Consider the following 18,928-nt stretch of genomic DNA (forward strand, 5'->3'; position numbering starts at 1 on the left):
TGCAGTCGCATCTGGAGGGCATATGGGAACAAACATTATGGTATCATAGCAAAGGGAGCCTTTTACTTCACACATCACCCTATCTGATATATGGCAATTGAACATGGTCATCTGTTGCTTTTGGCTCTAAGGTATATTGTTAGTCTAGTTTGAAATAACGAGCTGAGTGGCTTGGTGCTCTGCAGCAATGCAGGACTCTTCACATATAGGCTGGCAGCCTCACAGGAATTCCTAGAATGTCCGCATGATGCCCTCTGGTCACTTGGAAACTGTAGGAAGTGCTGTGAGGAGAGATGCTGTGTTTGTAAAGAGCTCTGCTCCACTGCAAGTGTGCACAGTGTGTTCTAAACATTTCACAGTGTTATGTACTGAGTTGAATAGGATCCAAAAAGCAGCAGTCTGATTAGTCCTAGAACAATAGGGTCCAGAATGCAGCAGTCTGATTGGTCCTAGAACAATGCAGCAGTATGATTGGTCCGCAGGAGCCACCCAATCCAGCTCCAGGTGGAAGTGAATCCGCAACCTGATTGGCCTACAGGAGAATCGCAGAATTAGCCAATCGCGTGCGGCCCATTGTGTAAATAATGTATATAAAGCAGATATTTTGGGGGCACATTCATTCCTCACTACTCTGAGCTGAATAAAGAGCATGAAATCCATGCTCGACTCCAAGTATATTTCACACAGACACCTCTTTATAGTGTATAAGGTAAGAATAGCACATGTTGCCTTTCTCGCTGAGAATAGTCTCTGAAATTCTCACACTCCCTGGCCTCTTCCTAAACATCTGCTTCGTTGTTGTTGTTTAGTCGTTTAGTCGTGTCCGACTCTTCGTGACCCCATGGACCAGAGCACGCCAGGCATCTGCTTCACCCCACACCATCTCTTAAGTTGCTGAAAATTAAAATAGTTGGTGGAGCTCACCTAATGAACCCCATCAGTGGAAGCCTTGTGCAACGGCTACTGCTTATTCTTATGCAATGAGGCTTTCCCCCCCCCCTCCCCCAGCAAACTCCCTGAAATTGGCTCTGGGAGTGTTGGGAGAACCCCCAAAACAACACACAAGGGGAGGGGGGGTCATTCCATTGGGAAGCGGATATGCTTGCATACACAGAAAGCTTGCTATAGCGTGACTTTGAATTCAACCCTGCAAAATGTTCAGCACACTACTATTTATTGTTCCAATCTGACTGAACTGTTTCTTTCTTTCTTTCTTTTTAATTATTGTGCTATTTTATAGATCTGCTCCTTTTAGGTTTTTTATTTGTGATTTTAAATGGCATCATATTTTATTGTATTTTTACAATACAGTGACAGTTGCATTGAAGGGTAGAATATATTTTATAATAATGGATGAATAAACAGGGTTTGGAGAAGCTAAGGCATGTACTAAAGATGGAATTGCTCAGAGTAGGGAGTTGAGGGCAGACATTTTCCCTTCAAGTTTGCAGGATCTAGCATCAGTAGAGGTCCTTCCCAGCCTAACTAGTAAGATGTAAATAAACAAATGTATACATTTAAGATTCATTACATGCATTGGCATTACCTGAGGCTGTTAGAAGAAAACAGATCATTAATCACCATCTTGCAAGGGTTTTCTGTACATATGACCAAGTAATTGTGCTATAGATATCTATTATCTACACTTAATGACTAGTTTCCTACATAACAACATCCTGAATTTGTATTTCAGGATGTTAACATTTAAAACTGCACAGCATACTGTATTGGATATTATTATTAGGCTAATTATTAATTTGGGAGACAATAGTATTTCACTAGAACAAAAAAAAAATGAGGTTATTGAATGTCCATTTAAAACTGAATACCAAGCTTTCCAACCTTTGCCTTTCAATAATAATAATAATAATAATAATAATAATAATAATAATAATAATAATAATAAAATAGAGAGGTGTATGACCATATACATATGAGTTGATATTCTGGTCAACGTTCACTCTTGCTTAAGGGAGACCACTGAGTCCCTTCTGCAAACAGGATGACTGCTTCCCTTTGTAGAATAGACATTTTGCAACCACTCCAATATGTTTTGCATTTAGTTTCAATCTTTTGAGCACATTATTGCCCACACAAGCATAAGCACTCTGAAGTGTGCATCCACACAGCTAGTTTAAACCAAAGGCCTATCCAATCCAGCACTGAGGCCACAGTGGCCAAAGAGATGCCCAAGGGAAGCCAGGAAGGAGAGCAATAAACCTCTCACCACTGTTGCTGTTTTCCATCAATTGCCATATAGAAATACAATCCAGCTTTGTTGTCAAATTTTCTCCTTCCTTTTCTGTGTATTTTTCAAGCAAGTCCACCTTGTTTCCATGTACAGTTGTTACTCTTCTCACAGTTTCAGAGTCAGGCTCTTAGTTGTTTTTGTTTGGATTCGGGCTGCCAATCCTGCTTGAGGCTGGACTAAGCATCAAGGAATAAGCTATTTTTCATGGTGATTAATTCATCTTCCCCATTCTGTTGTGTAGAATGGAACCATAGTATTCAGTTGTTAGTACTTTCGTGCTTACCCAACCGTTTTTGATGGGCTGCAGGAAAAAGAGAAGCAAATTGTTCCAAATCCCAGCACGGCAGCTGCTGCTGTTTCTGCTGCCGGGAAGAGTGCAATGTATGCTGTGAAATAGGCACTCCGCGGTATAAATCAAGTTGCAGTGTGCATCATGTGCCACCAAATGGCACTGTTGTGCAACATTCCACCATGTAAATAATTTCTTTAGATCTCTTTCCAAAACGTTCCGAGGAGCTTGGCGCAGGGTGCAGAAATTCGCTCCTGTTCAAGAGGACTTGATTCCTTGGGAGCACTTGCAAGCAATACTGAAAAGGGTTTGTTGTGCAATGAATTTCAGTCTCAGTTTGCCACTGCAAAGCCTGGATCTAGGCCAGCTCTCAAGACAGCCTCAATAATTAGCTGAGGAGATAAATGGCTAGTGTCCCATTCGATATTTCTGACTTGGGCTGACTGTTGAAGATTAACTTTTGACTCGGAAGCTTTGTATTCCCAAGTCCCTCACCATATGCACTCATATGATAATATCTAAAGTTTCTTACTTGCTGTTATTATAAGAAAGATACTGGTGTCGGCGACACAATAGCACTAGCACATAGATTAAGATTTTGATCATCTAAAGGAGCATAGATTACTCTGCCTCCATGTTCGGAGGCAGTATTCTTCTGAAAACCAATTGCTGGAAACCACAGAAGAAGATAATGCTCTTGTTCTCAAGCATCTGTTGGCCACTGGGAGAACAGGATTATGGACTAGATGGCCAATTGGCTGGATCCAGAAGGCTCTTCTTATGTTCTTACAAGTTACATTCATATCTTACCCTTTCATGAAACTGTTCCATGCACCCTGATAGATGCCATTCACCCAGAATACTGTCTGTGGTTTTGTACTTGCTCATGCAACACACAACTGAACAAATCTGAATATTCATATAATATTCATATACTTCAGAGACTAAAAGTGTTTTCAGTGATTAGCAACTTAAACCTGAATATATGCAGTTGGAAACACATCTCGAAAGAGCAATGCTTAGTGCTCTGTCATCATAAATTAAAGTATAAGACATCTTCGCCTGTCCCCCCCCCCTCCACTCCAGATGTTTACTATGTGTATGGAAATGTACACTGCTTATGGGCTAATACAGTGTAAGACTTTTTATGAAACAGATATTGCCTTAAAATTCCTGGGTGTTTAGAAGGAGAATTTATATTTCACGTTGTGTCTGAACCTGCTGCCAAGGACAAATGTCATCACTATCAAGTGTATGCTCCAAAAATAAGCACAAGGTGTGAGGAAGAACTTCTTTAAGACAGGAGATTTTTGTCTCTCACAGTTTCATTCGCCTTCTAACATGGACAAAGGGCCTGTTTCCAAAAAACAATGTGGGAAGTTTCTTGGGTTGAATATTGTTACCCTTCTGGCAATACAATTCTTAAATAAAATAAAAGGAGGGAAGAACATGGTATAAAACATAGCAAAGCAAAGGATTGCCAAAAGACAAAACAAACATGCAGGGTTTCTTAAAAAAAAACAACAAAGCATGGTTTTCTTTAATAGTATATTTTGTGTGGTGTAATAATTCTCAAGATCACAACAGGCATGGAGCGCTTTTAAAACTCTTTTATTTCCTGCTCCAGTCCTGAGGAAAGGAACCAGGGAGGAAATAATTAAATCCCTCCTCCGTTGAGAATGATCAGTCACGCCTCAAACAGATGATGTTTGCTTTTAATGGTTCCATAAATACAAGCATGCATTTAACATTGCATCTCATTTGACCCTTAAACCTAAGCAAGCAGACATAATTTATGTCTCGTTCACCAACTTGGTGCACTCCAGGTGTTTTCAACTACAACATCCACCACCCTTGGCCATTGGCTTTGCCACCTGGGACTGATAGTTGCTGTAGTCCAAAATATCAGCTGGTTCAGAAATTTCCCAAGTGGAGGGAAACCTTATTTCAGCTGTAAAGTGTTATCCGCACTCAATTTTTCCTGTTTTTAACTGTTTATCTTCCAGGGTGGAATGTATGTTTTCCAGTTGTTTGATTCCTACGCAGCCAGTGGAATGTGCCTTCTTTTTGTTGCTATATTTGAATGTGTCTGCATTGGCTGGTTTTACGGTAAGTCAGCAATTCTTGCAACATTGGGGCTAATTCTGAAATCACGTCATGCATTTTTAGAATGAGCCTTACCGTGTTTTCCATAGCCTACCTTGCCATATATCATCCTGTGGATTTCAAGGATCAGTCTTTTTCACAGTCTTGTTTTCATATTGCAAGTTGTATATATTTCCCCTTCTGGTGGATCCTTTTCACATGTTAATCTTCATTTCGTAGTACCAGAAGAGTCCGTACAAGTTGTACTTTCTCTAATTATGCATCTAATATAACATATGAAAAGGAAGTTGTGAGTCTGAGATAAATCTGCTGCTCTTATGCCTGTAGCTTGTACATCTTATCTTCACAAGTCCTTTTTCTATGCTATGCTAGAAAAAACACAGCTTGCACATTCTTCCTCTACTCCATTGTAATATGTGGAGTAGTGTTACATGCCTTTCTCTGGATGCCAAGGTTTATGTTAGTACTACATGCCGTTTGTGCAGTTAAATTCAGCCAAACCATTTGGGTTTGTATCCAGCCGTGTCCCTTTGTTGACAGAAGGCTTTTTGATCCAGTGGGAGCTTCCAAGAGCAGAAACGGGAAGAGGTGACTTTAATTGATTCCCAGCACCCTTCCCAAATCTAACACAGAGGGTTGGGGCACCTTTGGGACAGCATGGTTGGTGGTGAAGGGGTTGCAGAAGAAAGGAAGAATCTATGAAAATCAACTTACATTCCTTCTGTCAGTGGAGAGAAACCACTGGATACAACCATGAAACTAATGGAACCGTACTTCTCTTCTTCAAGGATGGCAGAATGGCCACCTAGCAGAGGTGTTGTATTTTTACCTCCTACTCCCACTTAATGCTGAAGATACTAAAACTATTAGTGCTCAGCTGAAATTTCACTGAAGAAACTCATCTTTGGCATGTAAAGAAGAATCATAAAAGGGTGAAAAATACTTTTTTTAACTTTCAGATTCCCTCCTTTATCTTTGATAACTCTTTCAATTCTTTTTGTTTTGCTTTTGGAAAAAGGTATGCTAGACACTGCCTGTGGCAGTGACAGCATCAAATCTCTTCCTGGCGTCTATAAGCTCCAGCCACTGTTTTCTTTCCACCTCAGTGCCGCTGGATGACATACCATCATTCTAGGGGAGTTCTTGGGTAAATACTTGGCAGCCTCCATACTGGTTGCTATTTTTTCATCAAGTAGTTCTCTCAGAATGACATTATGTTCTTCTATAGCATCATTCCAGGGGTAAATAATTCTGGTGGAAATAACATTTCTACCAAAGGTCTCCATCTGCTGGGCAGGTAGCAGCTGTATCATCTCTGCAGACCCCACTAAAGGTAAAGGAGGGCTTCAATTTTTCAGCAGGCCCTCCAAAAAACGTTTCTTATATATGCTAGTTGTGAATGAGATTGTGAAAATGGGGGGGGGGCAGATTTTAATCTCATTCCCACCAACTGCATTTACCTCGTGTTTTCAGGCTTTCCTTGCCAATGGCAGAGGCAAGGAATATTCTAAGAACGAAAGCATAAATTCTAATGAAGCTACATCCAGTAACATAAGCCCTGGTGACCTATATTCATTTTCTAATAATTTTTCTATTGGTTTTATACAGGAAGCAATCGTTTTTATGACAACATTGAAGATATGATTGGGTACAGACCACTGGCATTATTTAAATGGTGTTGGATGTTCCTCACTCCTGGCATTTGCGCTGTAAGTAATGAAAGTGTGATAAAATGATAGTGCAATCTGTAAGGTCCTTGGCAGAACCTTTTCCCAAAGACTTTTGGGAAGTCTTTTGAAGAAATAGAGCATAATCATGGAGCCACACACATGTGTTGGAACAGGAAGTACACCTCCAAAATGCAAAATAGTTTAACTTCCTGGTATCAGTAAAAAAAAGCAACAATTCCTCATAAATTAAATAAAAAAGTGATTTAAAGACTTATTTAATTTTCAAGCAGGTGTTGTTTATTTCATTATTTTAAATTATTTAGGTATTTCTTTGCTATTGGTTTTAGACTTCAGTAGCCCCTACTTTTTCTTTTCTTCCTCTTCCTCTTCCCCCACCCCCCTACAGTATGATGAGGTATGACAACTTCTTTTTATGTGTTCACACATTTCTGTTCCCACACCTTAGTGGTTTCTTGTGCACTCAAGGTGTCTATTATAAATTCATGTGTAGGTAGTATTGGAACAATTGTATGCTACTATGTTGTTACTTACTATGGAACTGAACTGAACTGTATACACAAATTAAGGGCTGGAATCCAAAGGCTTATGTGTGGTAGTCCTCACACACCCTGGGGCTTTTGTGGAGGGGGAGGTTCCCATTCTTGGTGCAATTTCTCAAGGGCCTTCAAAAGTAATATACAATGTGATGCATTTGTGGGTGATACAGCTGGTGGGGCATGAGAGAATTATGACCCCCCTCTTGTGTGTGCACAAGCCACAAAGCAGATCCCCTCCCATGGGTCTCTTCAGCACAGCTGTAACTTGCTGTCAAATTGGGGGAGGGGGAGGCCAATTTCTATGGTCCTTAAATGAAGACTGAGATTAAATGTGAAAGGAAGTTCCAGTGGAAGGAAGGAAGGAAGGAAGGAAGGAAGGAAGGAAGCCTGCCCTGCCTGCCTGCTTGCTACCTGTCTTGAAAGCTGAATGTAGCAATTCAGTGAACTGGGGTGAATAAGTTTCCTAAATATCTATGTGTTGTTTCCAAAAATGGATAAAATGATCATCTCCATTTCAGGGAATCTTCATCTTCTTCCTGGTGAAATACAAGCCTTTGAAATACAACAACGTTTATATATACCCAGACTGGGGTTATGGCATTGGGTGGATGATGGCTCTCTCCTCCATGGTTTGCATTCCTTTGTGGATCTGTATTAAATTGTGGAAGACAGAAGGAACTATCGTAGAGGTAAGGAATGTTTTCAGACTATTATTGCTTGATAGAGTAGGTGAACATATTGAGCTATTCAGAAGTTATGAAATCTAAGCTGGTGTCTATGCATCCAGACCAGTTTCTGTGATGTAACTGTAGTCAACAATCCACGTATCCACTTTGGCTGTGATCCTGGGAAGTTTCATAGTAATAATTATGAAAAAGAAAAGAACAGTGGGTTGCATTGTCACAGATGTTCAGTGACTAAAACATTAGAAATAACAATGGTAGGTTCAACTCTGCCCTGGTTTGGATGAGCGTGTTTTGTCTTATTAAGCTTCCCCACCCCACCCCCACATGCAGGCGGTATTCTATCAGTTCTTGGAAGAAAAAATCCTAGAATATCTTGGAGATAAACATATTTTATTAGATGACTTTAACGGAGTAGTGAACCCGGGCATGCATAGAACAGCAAAAAAAAAAAAAGAAAAAAAAAGAAAAAAAAAAGAAAATGAAAGCAACAAGACAAGACAAACTCCCAAACTCCTTTTTTCAATTAATAGACCGCCTGAATCTGAATGATACCGGGAGGTTTAAACACCCAATAGATAAAGAATTTACGCATTACTCAGATCCTCACAACTCGGCTGGAAGAAAAGATGCAATTTGGGCCTCAAAAGACCTATTAGGTAATATTAAGAAAGTTGAAATCCACCCAAGAACAATCTCAGACCATAACCCGGTATGGATTAAGTTTAAAGGAGGGGAAGAAAAAACTAAAAGATAGCGGCTCAACAAGAATGTATTGAATGACAAAAAGACAGCACAGAAGGCCAATCAAATTTTAGAAGAAAACTTTAAATTTAACTTAAATCAAGGGACGGATATAAAAATAGTCGGGGATACGAGTAAAGTGGTTATAAGAGGCTTCTTCATCCAACAAAGTGCTTACCAAAGGAAAATAAAGGAGAAGAAGAAAATGGAAATATGGGAGGAAATCAGAGATAATGAAAAGAAATTATTTCAAAAACCAGAGGACGAAATAATAAAGCAAAATATAAAAATCCTACGTACACAATTTTCAATGATTATAAATGAAGAAATAGAATGGAAGATCAAAAGGTTAAAACATAGAAGCTTTGAATCTGCAAACAAACCAGGTAGACTTCTAGCCTGGGAACTGAAAAAGATGAAAGAATCATCAACAGAATTAAAATAGATGAGACCTGGATTCAAGACCCGAAAGAAATTAGTAAGAGATTCACTCATTTTTATAAAGAGTTATACAAAGAAGAACCAGAGAAAATAGAGAAAATAAATGAATACTTAAACAAAAGTAATCTGCCAATAATTCCCAAGGAGAAAATCGCCACATTGAATTCACCAGTAACCGCTATGGAGGTGCAACAAGCAATGCAAAGATCGAAAATCGGGAAAACACCGGGTCCGGGCGGTATACTGGCTATTTATTATAAAAAATTAGAACACTCACTGTTTCTGTGGGAATGTTTAGGAATGTGGGGGAGGATATATTATCTAAGATACCCTGTTCCAACTTGTCTTCAAGTTCAACAAAATCAGCAGAGTTAACATTCCCCTTTTTTCTTTTAAACACACGCACAGCAGATAGCTTGCTCAGACTCATTAGAGTCTCTGTAAATATTTCCTGGTATTTTCCCCATTTAAACCCTCCTAAAATAAGACGCTACACAGTCTTCTGTAAAGTATAAAACGTTTACTCACAAGTAATCTGTTCACACAAAGTTTCCCAGAGGGTAGACTTAAAAGGTTAGAACATAGTTTAAATGTGGTGACTGTCTCCTTATGGGAGAAAGCCCCCTTTTTCTTCTCTTGGCCTGGAGCCAAGGGTGCATCTTAGTAGTGCTGTTGTTAAGATGGCATTGATAGAGACAAGAAGAAACAAGATGGCCGCCAGCCTGTGGTTCTGGTTATTTCTACTTCAGGAGAGGCCACACCCATCTCAAGTTACACATAGGAAGTTTCGTCTCAGTCCTGGAAAGCAGGAACTTCCGGCTGGAGTACTGAGACACAACCTTCATGTCTACTCTAGCAACGTTGTATTTGACTGCACCTGATTCTTACATCCCACAGTTTCTACCTATGAAAGATACAATGAATGACATTCTACAAAATGGAATACTACTGAGCTCGTGGAAAGAAAGTTTCATTACCCTTATTCATAAACAAGGATCTGACCCTTTAAGCATGGTGAACTACAGACCTATTGCCCTGCTAAATAAGGACTACAAGATATTTGCAGACATTATTGAAAACAGTCTTAAAACAGTTATAAAAGAAATAATCCATAAAGATCAAATAGTTTTCCTCCCAGGGCACCATATGCAAACTAACCTCCGGTGTGTGATAAATGTCTTAGAATATCTTGATTATAAAATTGATAAACCAGCCGCTATTATGTTGGTGGATGCTGAAAAGGCATTTGACCAGGTATCCTGGAAGTTTATGAAAAAACTAATTCAAGAAATCGGAACTGGCGAAAATCTCTGTAAAGGAATAAATGTCATCTATTTGGAACAATCAGCTGAATTAATAATCAACGTTAAAATCACAGATGAATTCAAAATAAGTGAGGGGATCCAGCAAGGCTGCCGATTATCTCCCTTAATATTTATTATGGTAATGGAAGTCCTAAATATCCGGATACGAGGAGACCAGCTGGTCAAAGGAATAACATTGGGAAATAAATCCTACAAACTCAAGGCCTTTGCTGATGACCTATTAATAATGACCGAAAACACCAAAGAAAGTTTAATGAGCATATTAGACTTGATTAAGAATTCTGGAGAAGTTGCTGGTTTTAAATTGAATACCACAAAAAGAAAATTATTGGTCAAGAATATATCTTCACAGGAAAAAGAAGACCTAGAAAAAAGATCGGGCCTGAGGATATGTAACAAAGCAAAGTATTTAGGTATATGGTTTACCCCTAAAAACATAAATCTATTCCAGGACAATTATACAAAAGTATGGTCAGAGATAAAAAGAAACCTTGAGATTTGGAGCAGGCTGAAGTTATCAATTTTAGGGAGGATATCCATTATAAAGATGAACGTGCTCCTCAGGTTGATTTTTTTTTTCTTCAAATGATTCTGATACTGGGTGGAGCAGGCTGCCTCAAAAATTGGCAAAAAGACATTTCTAAATTTGTTTGGCAGGGGAAGAGATCTAGAGTTAAACATCAGATTTTAATTGATATAAAAGAGGAGGCTTCTCCCTGCCCAACCTTAAATTGTATTATGATGCGGCCTGCTTCACCTGGTTGAAAGAATGGTGTACATTGCAGGATTCGGACCTATTGGATCTGGAGGGTTTTGACAACCGACGGGGTTGGCATGCGTATTTGGCTTACGAGAAAGCTAAAATCCATAGAGGCTTTACAAATCATATTATTACGAAATCATTGTTTGTTGTGTGGGAGAAATATAAAAACTTGCTAGAACCAAAAATTTCCCGATGGAGGCCTGTGCAGTAAAGAGAAAAAATACCCAGGGAACATGGCCATCATAAAAATTACTCCTAAAGGAAGAAGCTAATAAATTTAAGTTAAAAAGCTCTGAGGAAATGAGGGAGTACATAACAGATTGGTTTCAATACCATCAATTATATGAGACATTCAAAATAGATAAACAAAAAGGTTTTGCCACAGAGATTTCTAGATTTGAATCTGACCTAGTGAATTCCAACTCTAAAACACTCTCCAAAGCGTACCGACTCCTCCTTGAATGAGAAGTCAAGGAGGAAGAGGTCACTGCAGCTATGGTTAAATGGTCGCAAGACTCTGGGCATACAATAACCATGAAACAGTGGGGAAATCTGTGGAAAACAAGTTGGAAATTTACAGCTTGTTATTCTTTAAGAGAGAACTTTCTTAAAATGCAACATTGATGGTATATAACTCTTGGAAGCTCTCCAAGATATATAAAAGTGTACCAAGTAATTGTTGGAGGTGTAAAGTAAAGCCAGGTGATCTATATCATATTTGGTGGCAATGTAAAGAAATATTTGGGAGGATATTCATTCTGAAATATTTGGGAGGATATTCATTCTGAATTGGAAAAAAATGTTAAAAATATCTTTCAACAAAAAACCAGAAGCCTACCTATTGGGAATCACAGATGCAGATGTCCCTAAAAAGGCAAAGGAAATTTTTCTATACGCCACAGTCGCAGCAAGAGTGCTCATTGCGACAAATTGGAAAACTGATAAAGTCCCTTCTAGATTAGAGTGGACTCAAAAAATGCTTGAATATGCGGAATTAGACAATCTATCAGAAAGAATAAAAAATAAAAGGAAGTATTTATTTCAAAATGGGAAGTCTTTAAAAATTATTTGAAAAATAGTAATGACAGTTTAAACTCTGTAGCAGCATTTGAATAACTTCGGTAGGAGTTTCAAGTTTGATGGTAAACCCATAATAAAATAAATAATATTAAAACCAAAATATGTTATGATATGGCAGTGAACAACTGATGAGAAATAGAAGTAAGGAGTAGACAGGAAGTCAGGTCTACAGAAAAAAGGCCATTTTTATGCCAAAGTATCATGAACACTATTCAATTTATTGTTTGTTTGTTTTTTGTATTTTTTGTCTTTGTTGTTGTTTTTAGTTGCCAAGTGGTGATGGATGTTTGTTTATTTTCGTATTTCTCTTTTTTGTGATGTATTAAAGTGAAATAAAAACTTTTTTAAAAAAGGAAGCAGTGGCAGAGAGCAGGCGGGGGCGGGGCTGGCGCATGTCCCGGGGGCATGGCGCCCAGTGCGGGCGGGGGGGGGCAGCCGCGATGGCACCCTGCTGGGATCGCACTGCCGGGGGCGGCGTGCTCCCCCCACACGCCTCTTCCTCCGCCAGTGCTTGGAAGAGTCCTTAGAGCCAGATAGAGAGGACTGGAAGTTCCAAGCCCCTGATCTGGATGGAGTGTGCTTGTGACCAGGTTACAGAAATGGCTAACACCTTCCATTTTCTTCATTCCCTGCTCCCAGAAATTTAGAAAGTTGATTGTGGCCAGCCCAGACCTGAAGATGAGAGGAAAATGTGGAGCAGGTGCATATGCTGCTACAGTAAATGACTGCGATGCCAAACTGAAAGGTGATGGCAACATTTCAGCCATCACAGAAAAAGAGACGCACTTCTGAAAGAACTTTCTTCTTCTGTTGTTGTTGTTTTTTGTATAAATAAATAAGTAAATAAATAAATAAAATACTTCACTTAATTATAGAGGCCAGCTTGTTTTGCACAACTTTATTAACAAGTTAATTTTAAAGTGAACTTGTATACTTGTTTAAAAGTGATTTTTTTAATTATTATATAAGTAACGATTATATATAAATATAAATATATATATATATAAAATGAAATAGAATTGTTAGTGATGCCTTGTAATATGGTGATTTCAGTAAGTGTTTTATAGATCCTAGAAGGACCTGTATAATGTGTTGTAAAACTTTTATACTTTTGGTTTTTTTAAAAAAAGAAAAAAGGTATGGTGTTGTATAGCTATACACATTCTAATTTGTGAGCATCTCAGACTATTTCAGCTTCTACTGTATGTATATAAAGGGGATTACAATGTCCTCCTATTAATATCTAAGGGAATTGTCTTTGGATGTGTAGCTCTGTTTCTGAATTTGGGCCCAGTCCAGTGAATGAGTTTGCCAAATGTCACTAGACTCAAACCCTGGCAGTCCTTCCATCAGGGTGGGCAACCTTTTTAAAGTTGAGGCCCTTATTTCCTTGGAAGAAGGTGAATGGGAACTGCATACTGGCAATGGGCAAAGCCAACATCAAAAGTGGGCAGGTAGAGCCTTTTTCTTTCATTCGCACAGATACACAAGCATGTACCTGACTCATCCTCAATTCATTCTCATTCTGTTTTTCACACACGCACCCCTCTGGCTCAGTTCCCACTACTTACCTTCATCTGCCAGTGTACCCCACTCCTCCACCACTGCCCCCAATATCTTCATGTTCTCTATGCCTTGTGATTTCCCCAGTTCTGTTGTGCCACAAGTTGCCACTGCAACTGTCAGCTGTCAGAAACATGCATGAACCAGCAGGTTTGTGGTGGCCAGTGTGGTTCTGAAAGGCACTCCGTTGCATGTGGATATATGGGTGTCATTCTGAAGTGTGCGCTACCCATTGAATTATGTGGTTGTGTCACATACCTGCCTGCTGCCTCTTTCTCCCATCAACTCTTCTGTTTCTCTTCATTATGGGAGTATAAAATGGTTAAAACATCAGTGTCCAAACAGAGGGAGGCCAGTGCTGCCCACCAGCCACCCTCCTCTACCTTTTGCTTTTCTACTGAATGAAGTGACATAAAAACAACCTGAATTGCCCATGTTTAACTCTGACATTTTGCAAACATGCTGTCACAGGTTTGGAGGCAAAGGGTTGTATTCTAAGTAGTGCTAAGCAGTGCTTTGTGCAAGCAGAATGACTTGCGCTTATGAAACAGGACTTCTTCTTTTTTTGCACTCTCCTCCTGCTGTGCCCACTCCAACATCTGTTTGGGCGATTCTCTCAATCATCCAGAGCAAATTTGGGGATGCTGCAGACCACACAATGGAAGAAGAGAGTAGGAAGAAGTCCTGATGCAGAAGTAGAAGTCATTCCAGTTGCACATTTATTTAGCTGAATACCACCCAATGCCTTTGTGAACAATTCTCTGGATCTGATTCCAACCTTGCCCATTGAATGCAGCCCAAATAACTGACTAGCTGGATGACAAAGCTAGACTTTGGACCTGCATGTCTTGAACAGCAGCTCCCACACCTCATGGAAGTTATCTTTGAAGCTTGCAGGGGTTTCAAAAGCAGCTTCTAATATATCATGGGGTCTTCTGTTCCAAGAAAAGAAGTTAATTTATTTCTAAACATGAGACAGCTCTTGGCCACTCTTGTAGATGTTCTGTGGATGTCCAGACGTAGTGGATCATGTCTTTGACTTGTAAAGCAGGGAAGGCAACACCTCCTCATTTTGGAGCAAAATGGGAAAACTACATCTCAATATCCTGCTTCCCCTGACCTGCTAACGACATTTGTAGAAGTTATTTTTTACTGAACTCACTTTAAAAATTATTTTTATATATAAAAGAGCTATTAATATAGCTGTGACCTTAATAGAGTTTGAATTCACAGGTGCTGTATCACAGGATTTTAAAAAAACTTCCACATTTTATCTCTCTTTGCTTGACCCCAGTGACTGCATAAAATGTCTCACCATTTGGATATTTACATGTCTTCACAGCGAAATGTGTATGAATTTGTGCATGATATTCTGCATGTGACGTTGAAAATGAGGTATAATTGGACAGCAGGAGATGATGGAGTCAGGCTTTGGTATCCATAAGGACTTTTTAAAAGCTACTGAAAGTAAGAATATGTTGTTAAAAACATTGATGAATGTGATAGGGACAATACAAAACATTTATATGACATTTTAATATATCACTGTATTCCTTGTTGTATCTATAATAGCTGCCACCTGGGCCCACTATTCATAATTACTAAAAATAGATTAGAATCTCAAATCCATCCATAAGCATGCATGCCTTAAACACTTTATGGAAAAACGCACCCAGCTACCAGTCAATCAGCATGATTGTGGGTCTAACAGGGCAAGTAGATTAAAACCATTTTTATGATAAGTAAGCTATATTGACACATTCCGAGTACTCCTGGACAGGTATCCATGATAACATAAATCTTCCACCATAGGCAGAATGCCTTTGTCTTAAGTATTTCTGAAACTGATACACATTTCAGCATAGAATACGTATCTAGCCTGTTTTACAAATGGGAAATATAGGTAATGTGATTTTAACTTGCACCTGAATACAAATAAAATGGACTTAGAATTCAGGAGTGAATGTTGTACAAAGTTGAGAGTCATCAATTATGTTGCTTAATGGACTGGCCAATCTATAGGGTCTCTCAGCTAGGCTACTAGACTCAAAGTAGCTTTTTGCAGTGAATTTACTTCAATATTTATGGCACATTCCACCAAGCATATCTGTATACTGTATAGCTAAAGCACCAGTTTTCATACTATTTCTGGTAACAACCTTAAAATAGCATGCCACTATAAAGAACAACTATAATGTGTATTACTTTACGAGGAACAAGTTCTTCAGAAGTGCATAATGGGGAGCAACACAGAGACCAAAACCCATCTACTTTTAGGCTATAATCCTATATATATTTTCCTGAGAGTAAGTTTCATTGACCTCAGTGGTCCATATTCAAAGATGCTGTATGTCATCCATCTCACCTGTCAACCTTATTGAACTAATTATAACTAGTGGTTCAAATAACCCCTTAACTGCACCTTTGCAGTTTCATTTCTTCCTTCTATAGGTGTTATAGGTTCAGAAAGAAATGAGAAAGAAAACCATATACTTTATTTGCTCTTCTTGAATCTCCTGACCATAATAATTAGTAACAAAATATTATTATTGGTATTTTTTATTATTTACACATTTTGGTAGGACAACTATCCACTGCTTAAATCAATGAACTGACCTTTTCAAGTTCTAGAATTAATGAGTCAAAAGAAAATCAAGCTGTTAATTTGGAAGGTGACTATTCTTCATTTCTGAACTTATTTTATTCACTGCCTTAGTTTACATGTAACACTCAGTCAAATCATGGCTTAGTGTGGATAAGCAAGTGTATGGCTTTTCGGAGGAGATTATGGCTATTTTGGTCTTCCCAAATCGTTTTGCTGCTGCACTGCAACCTAACCTGGCCTCATTGTTTAGCTCTCTCCAGACAAACCATGAGATGTAACCAATGTTTGACCTATTGTTTGCAGCGTGTGGTTTGTCTGGAAGAGGTAAAACATGAACCTGGATTTAAACAACATGCTAAACCAAACCACGGCTTAGTTCAGTGCAGCAGCAAAACAACCAAAGAGGAGCAAAGTGATTGTGGTCTCTTCTCTGGGAGTCCACACATTTGCTCAAATGCCCTGCAAACACAGGGATGGTTTTCAAGTGAACCTCTGAAAAATATATCTCTGCATTTTTTAAGTATTGGATGCCTACAATAAATAGTTTTAAGTGATCACCTTCACCAGAACTGTTCACATATAAGAATTTCCCAAAGTTTGCAATGATATGTTTCAATGCATGTGTTTATTACTGCCGCATCAGCCAGCCATAGTCCAAATAATTTGAGGTAGTCCCAACACTCATTTAAATTAAAGCATCTTTCGGCCAAAACCCTATATAGAGGTAACTCCCACTTCCAAATAGGTGTGGATGGGAGAAGATGGTTCATGGATATGGAATGTTACATGTGGAATGTTTTCATCCAACCAGGTACGATTTATGGAATATGATTCCTACTCTGCTGCTATGAACTACTTCACTAATAGCTTTATACACATACATGTGGTTTGGCATGGTCTAAAGCAGTGTTTCTAATTCGCTGTGCTTGTAAATGTGCACATTTAATACTTGACCCATTTAACACTTGTGCTTTTATTTTTTGTTTTAAAGTGTTTGGGAAGGGTTGAAATTCCTGACTAGTTCTGTTGTTGTTGTTTTTTCCTGGAAAAGAATATGAAGATAAACAACAATGATATTGTGATTATTTCTTTTGATATGCAGCAGTAAACAATAATGCCCTTTTCTGAAGTATATATGCAGTATTATTCATAAGTAAAGAAGAGCCCAGATTTATGTACTGTTTTACACAAAGAATGTTTTTATTTGGTATCCAAGAAAGCACAACATTTTGTCTGCTTACTCCTTTTTAAAAAATTAAAGAAAATGGGTAAACATACTGTGCTTGGCACATTGTACTTTGTTTATGTTACTATACCTATATAACAGGAGTGGGGAACCTTTGGGGGCCTGAGGGCCACCCACCTGTCAACCATTTGATGTCATGATGGTGTCAGGTGACTGATAGATGAGTGGATCTGCCCTCCTGTCAAAGTTGACCCATGTGGGGGAGGGACACACACTGTTTTGCAGCAACCAGAAGGACTGAAATTTCCATGCACAAGCTGATGGGTATATTAGCACAGCCTTTACAATTATATTTGAACAAATTCAAACTGAGGAGTCCCATATTACAGACAAGTATTCAAGCATTCACTACCATAGCATATAAAGCAATAGCATACCAAGGCCAACTATTATTGGCACTAATGTGCAGTTGCTGGTCCAGAATCTGGTTCTGACAGAGATGGTTTAGTCGTCTATTCTATCAGCACCAACCGGTTTCTTACACTGGCACCAATGAGAACTTCTATTCAAATGCAAATAGCAGCTGTTAAGGGGGGATCTTTTGGCACAGAAAGAGCTGTCCCTGCCTGCCCTTATGGTTCTGAACTTGTTCAAGCTTCCATGCAGCTGCTATTTACATAACAAAAAATGTGTACTTATAGAATCCATTTTGGGGCAGGCATTGGCCACAGTATTTGGGTGTAATTGCTCAGGGCAGCTTAACATGATCAACTTCTTCCTCGAGAGGTGTCGACAGCAAATGACTCATGAGCTTGTATTGTGCTGCGTCCGTGGCAGTTCCCCCCCTAAACATTAATCTAAGTAACACACGGCTTCGTAATGAGGAGTGAATGTTCTTGTTAATCCATCTTTTATTTTAATAATAAAAGAAAGCTCCACTGTTCTCTTATGATGCTCATAGATGAATCACTTTCTACTGTGTTCCGCCAGCGGGTGAGTAGCATGCAAGGAAGGCAGAGTTAGAGGCAAGCCATGCTCAAAAGAGCAGGCTACAAATATTCACACAGACACCCCCAAGGGGCAGCTCTAACTTGGGCTCTCGCTGTTGATGTGGGCTTTAGTTCTGCTCTCTAGTCACTCACTCACCACCATCATGAATCCTGGCACTTCACTGAGTCATAAAAAGGCACGCACAGGGAGAAGGAAGAATATGAAAGATCATGGGATGGAAGCCAAACCAAGGTGAATGGGTATGCATGCTATGGAATAACCTGGTTGTGATGCCAGCTAGAATACACAAAGTTTAGTGGGAGTTACTTTTGAGTAAATCGGTATAGGATTTGGGCTGAAAGATGCTTTCATTTAAGCAAGTGTGGGGACAAAGACAGCAAGTGTAGATGGCACATCCAGTGAAGTTTAGCATACAGTTCTGGTTGCCTCACTTAAAACGGGATATTGTCGAGCTGGAAAAGGTTCAGAAAAGGACAGCCAGGATAAGCCAAGGGATGCAGCAACTCCCCAATAAGGAAAGTTTACAACATTTGGAGTTTTTCAAATTAGAGAATAGGTGAGTAGGAGGTGGCATAAGAGAAGTGTATAAAATTATACACGACTTGAAGAAAGTGGTTTGAGAAAAGTGGTTCCCTCTATATCATCACAGTAGGA

At 39.1% G+C, this 18,928-nt stretch overlaps 1 protein-coding gene across 1 annotated transcript in view; it reads left to right on the forward strand.

The window, feature by feature from the left end:
* The window catches only part of SLC6A11 (solute carrier family 6 member 11), a 96,194-nt gene extending 78,840 nt beyond the window's left edge, over positions 1–17,354 (forward strand). Inside the window, exons 12-15 of the mRNA XM_083488993.1 lie at positions 4,547–4,649; positions 6,255–6,355; positions 7,392–7,562; positions 12,549–17,354. Coding sequence (XP_083345119.1) covers positions 4,547–4,649; positions 6,255–6,355; positions 7,392–7,562; positions 12,549–12,701 — 528 coding nt within the window. The 3' untranslated portion in view covers positions 12,702–17,354. The remainder of the gene's footprint in view (positions 1–4,546; positions 4,650–6,254; positions 6,356–7,391; positions 7,563–12,548) is intronic.
* The last annotated feature ends 1,574 nt before the right edge of the window (positions 17,355–18,928 follow it).

Source organism: Podarcis liolepis (genome assembly GCF_965112155.1).
Source record: "Podarcis liolepis genome assembly, chromosome: 2".
Lineage (NCBI taxonomy): Eukaryota > Metazoa > Chordata > Lepidosauria > Squamata > Lacertidae > Podarcis > Podarcis liolepis.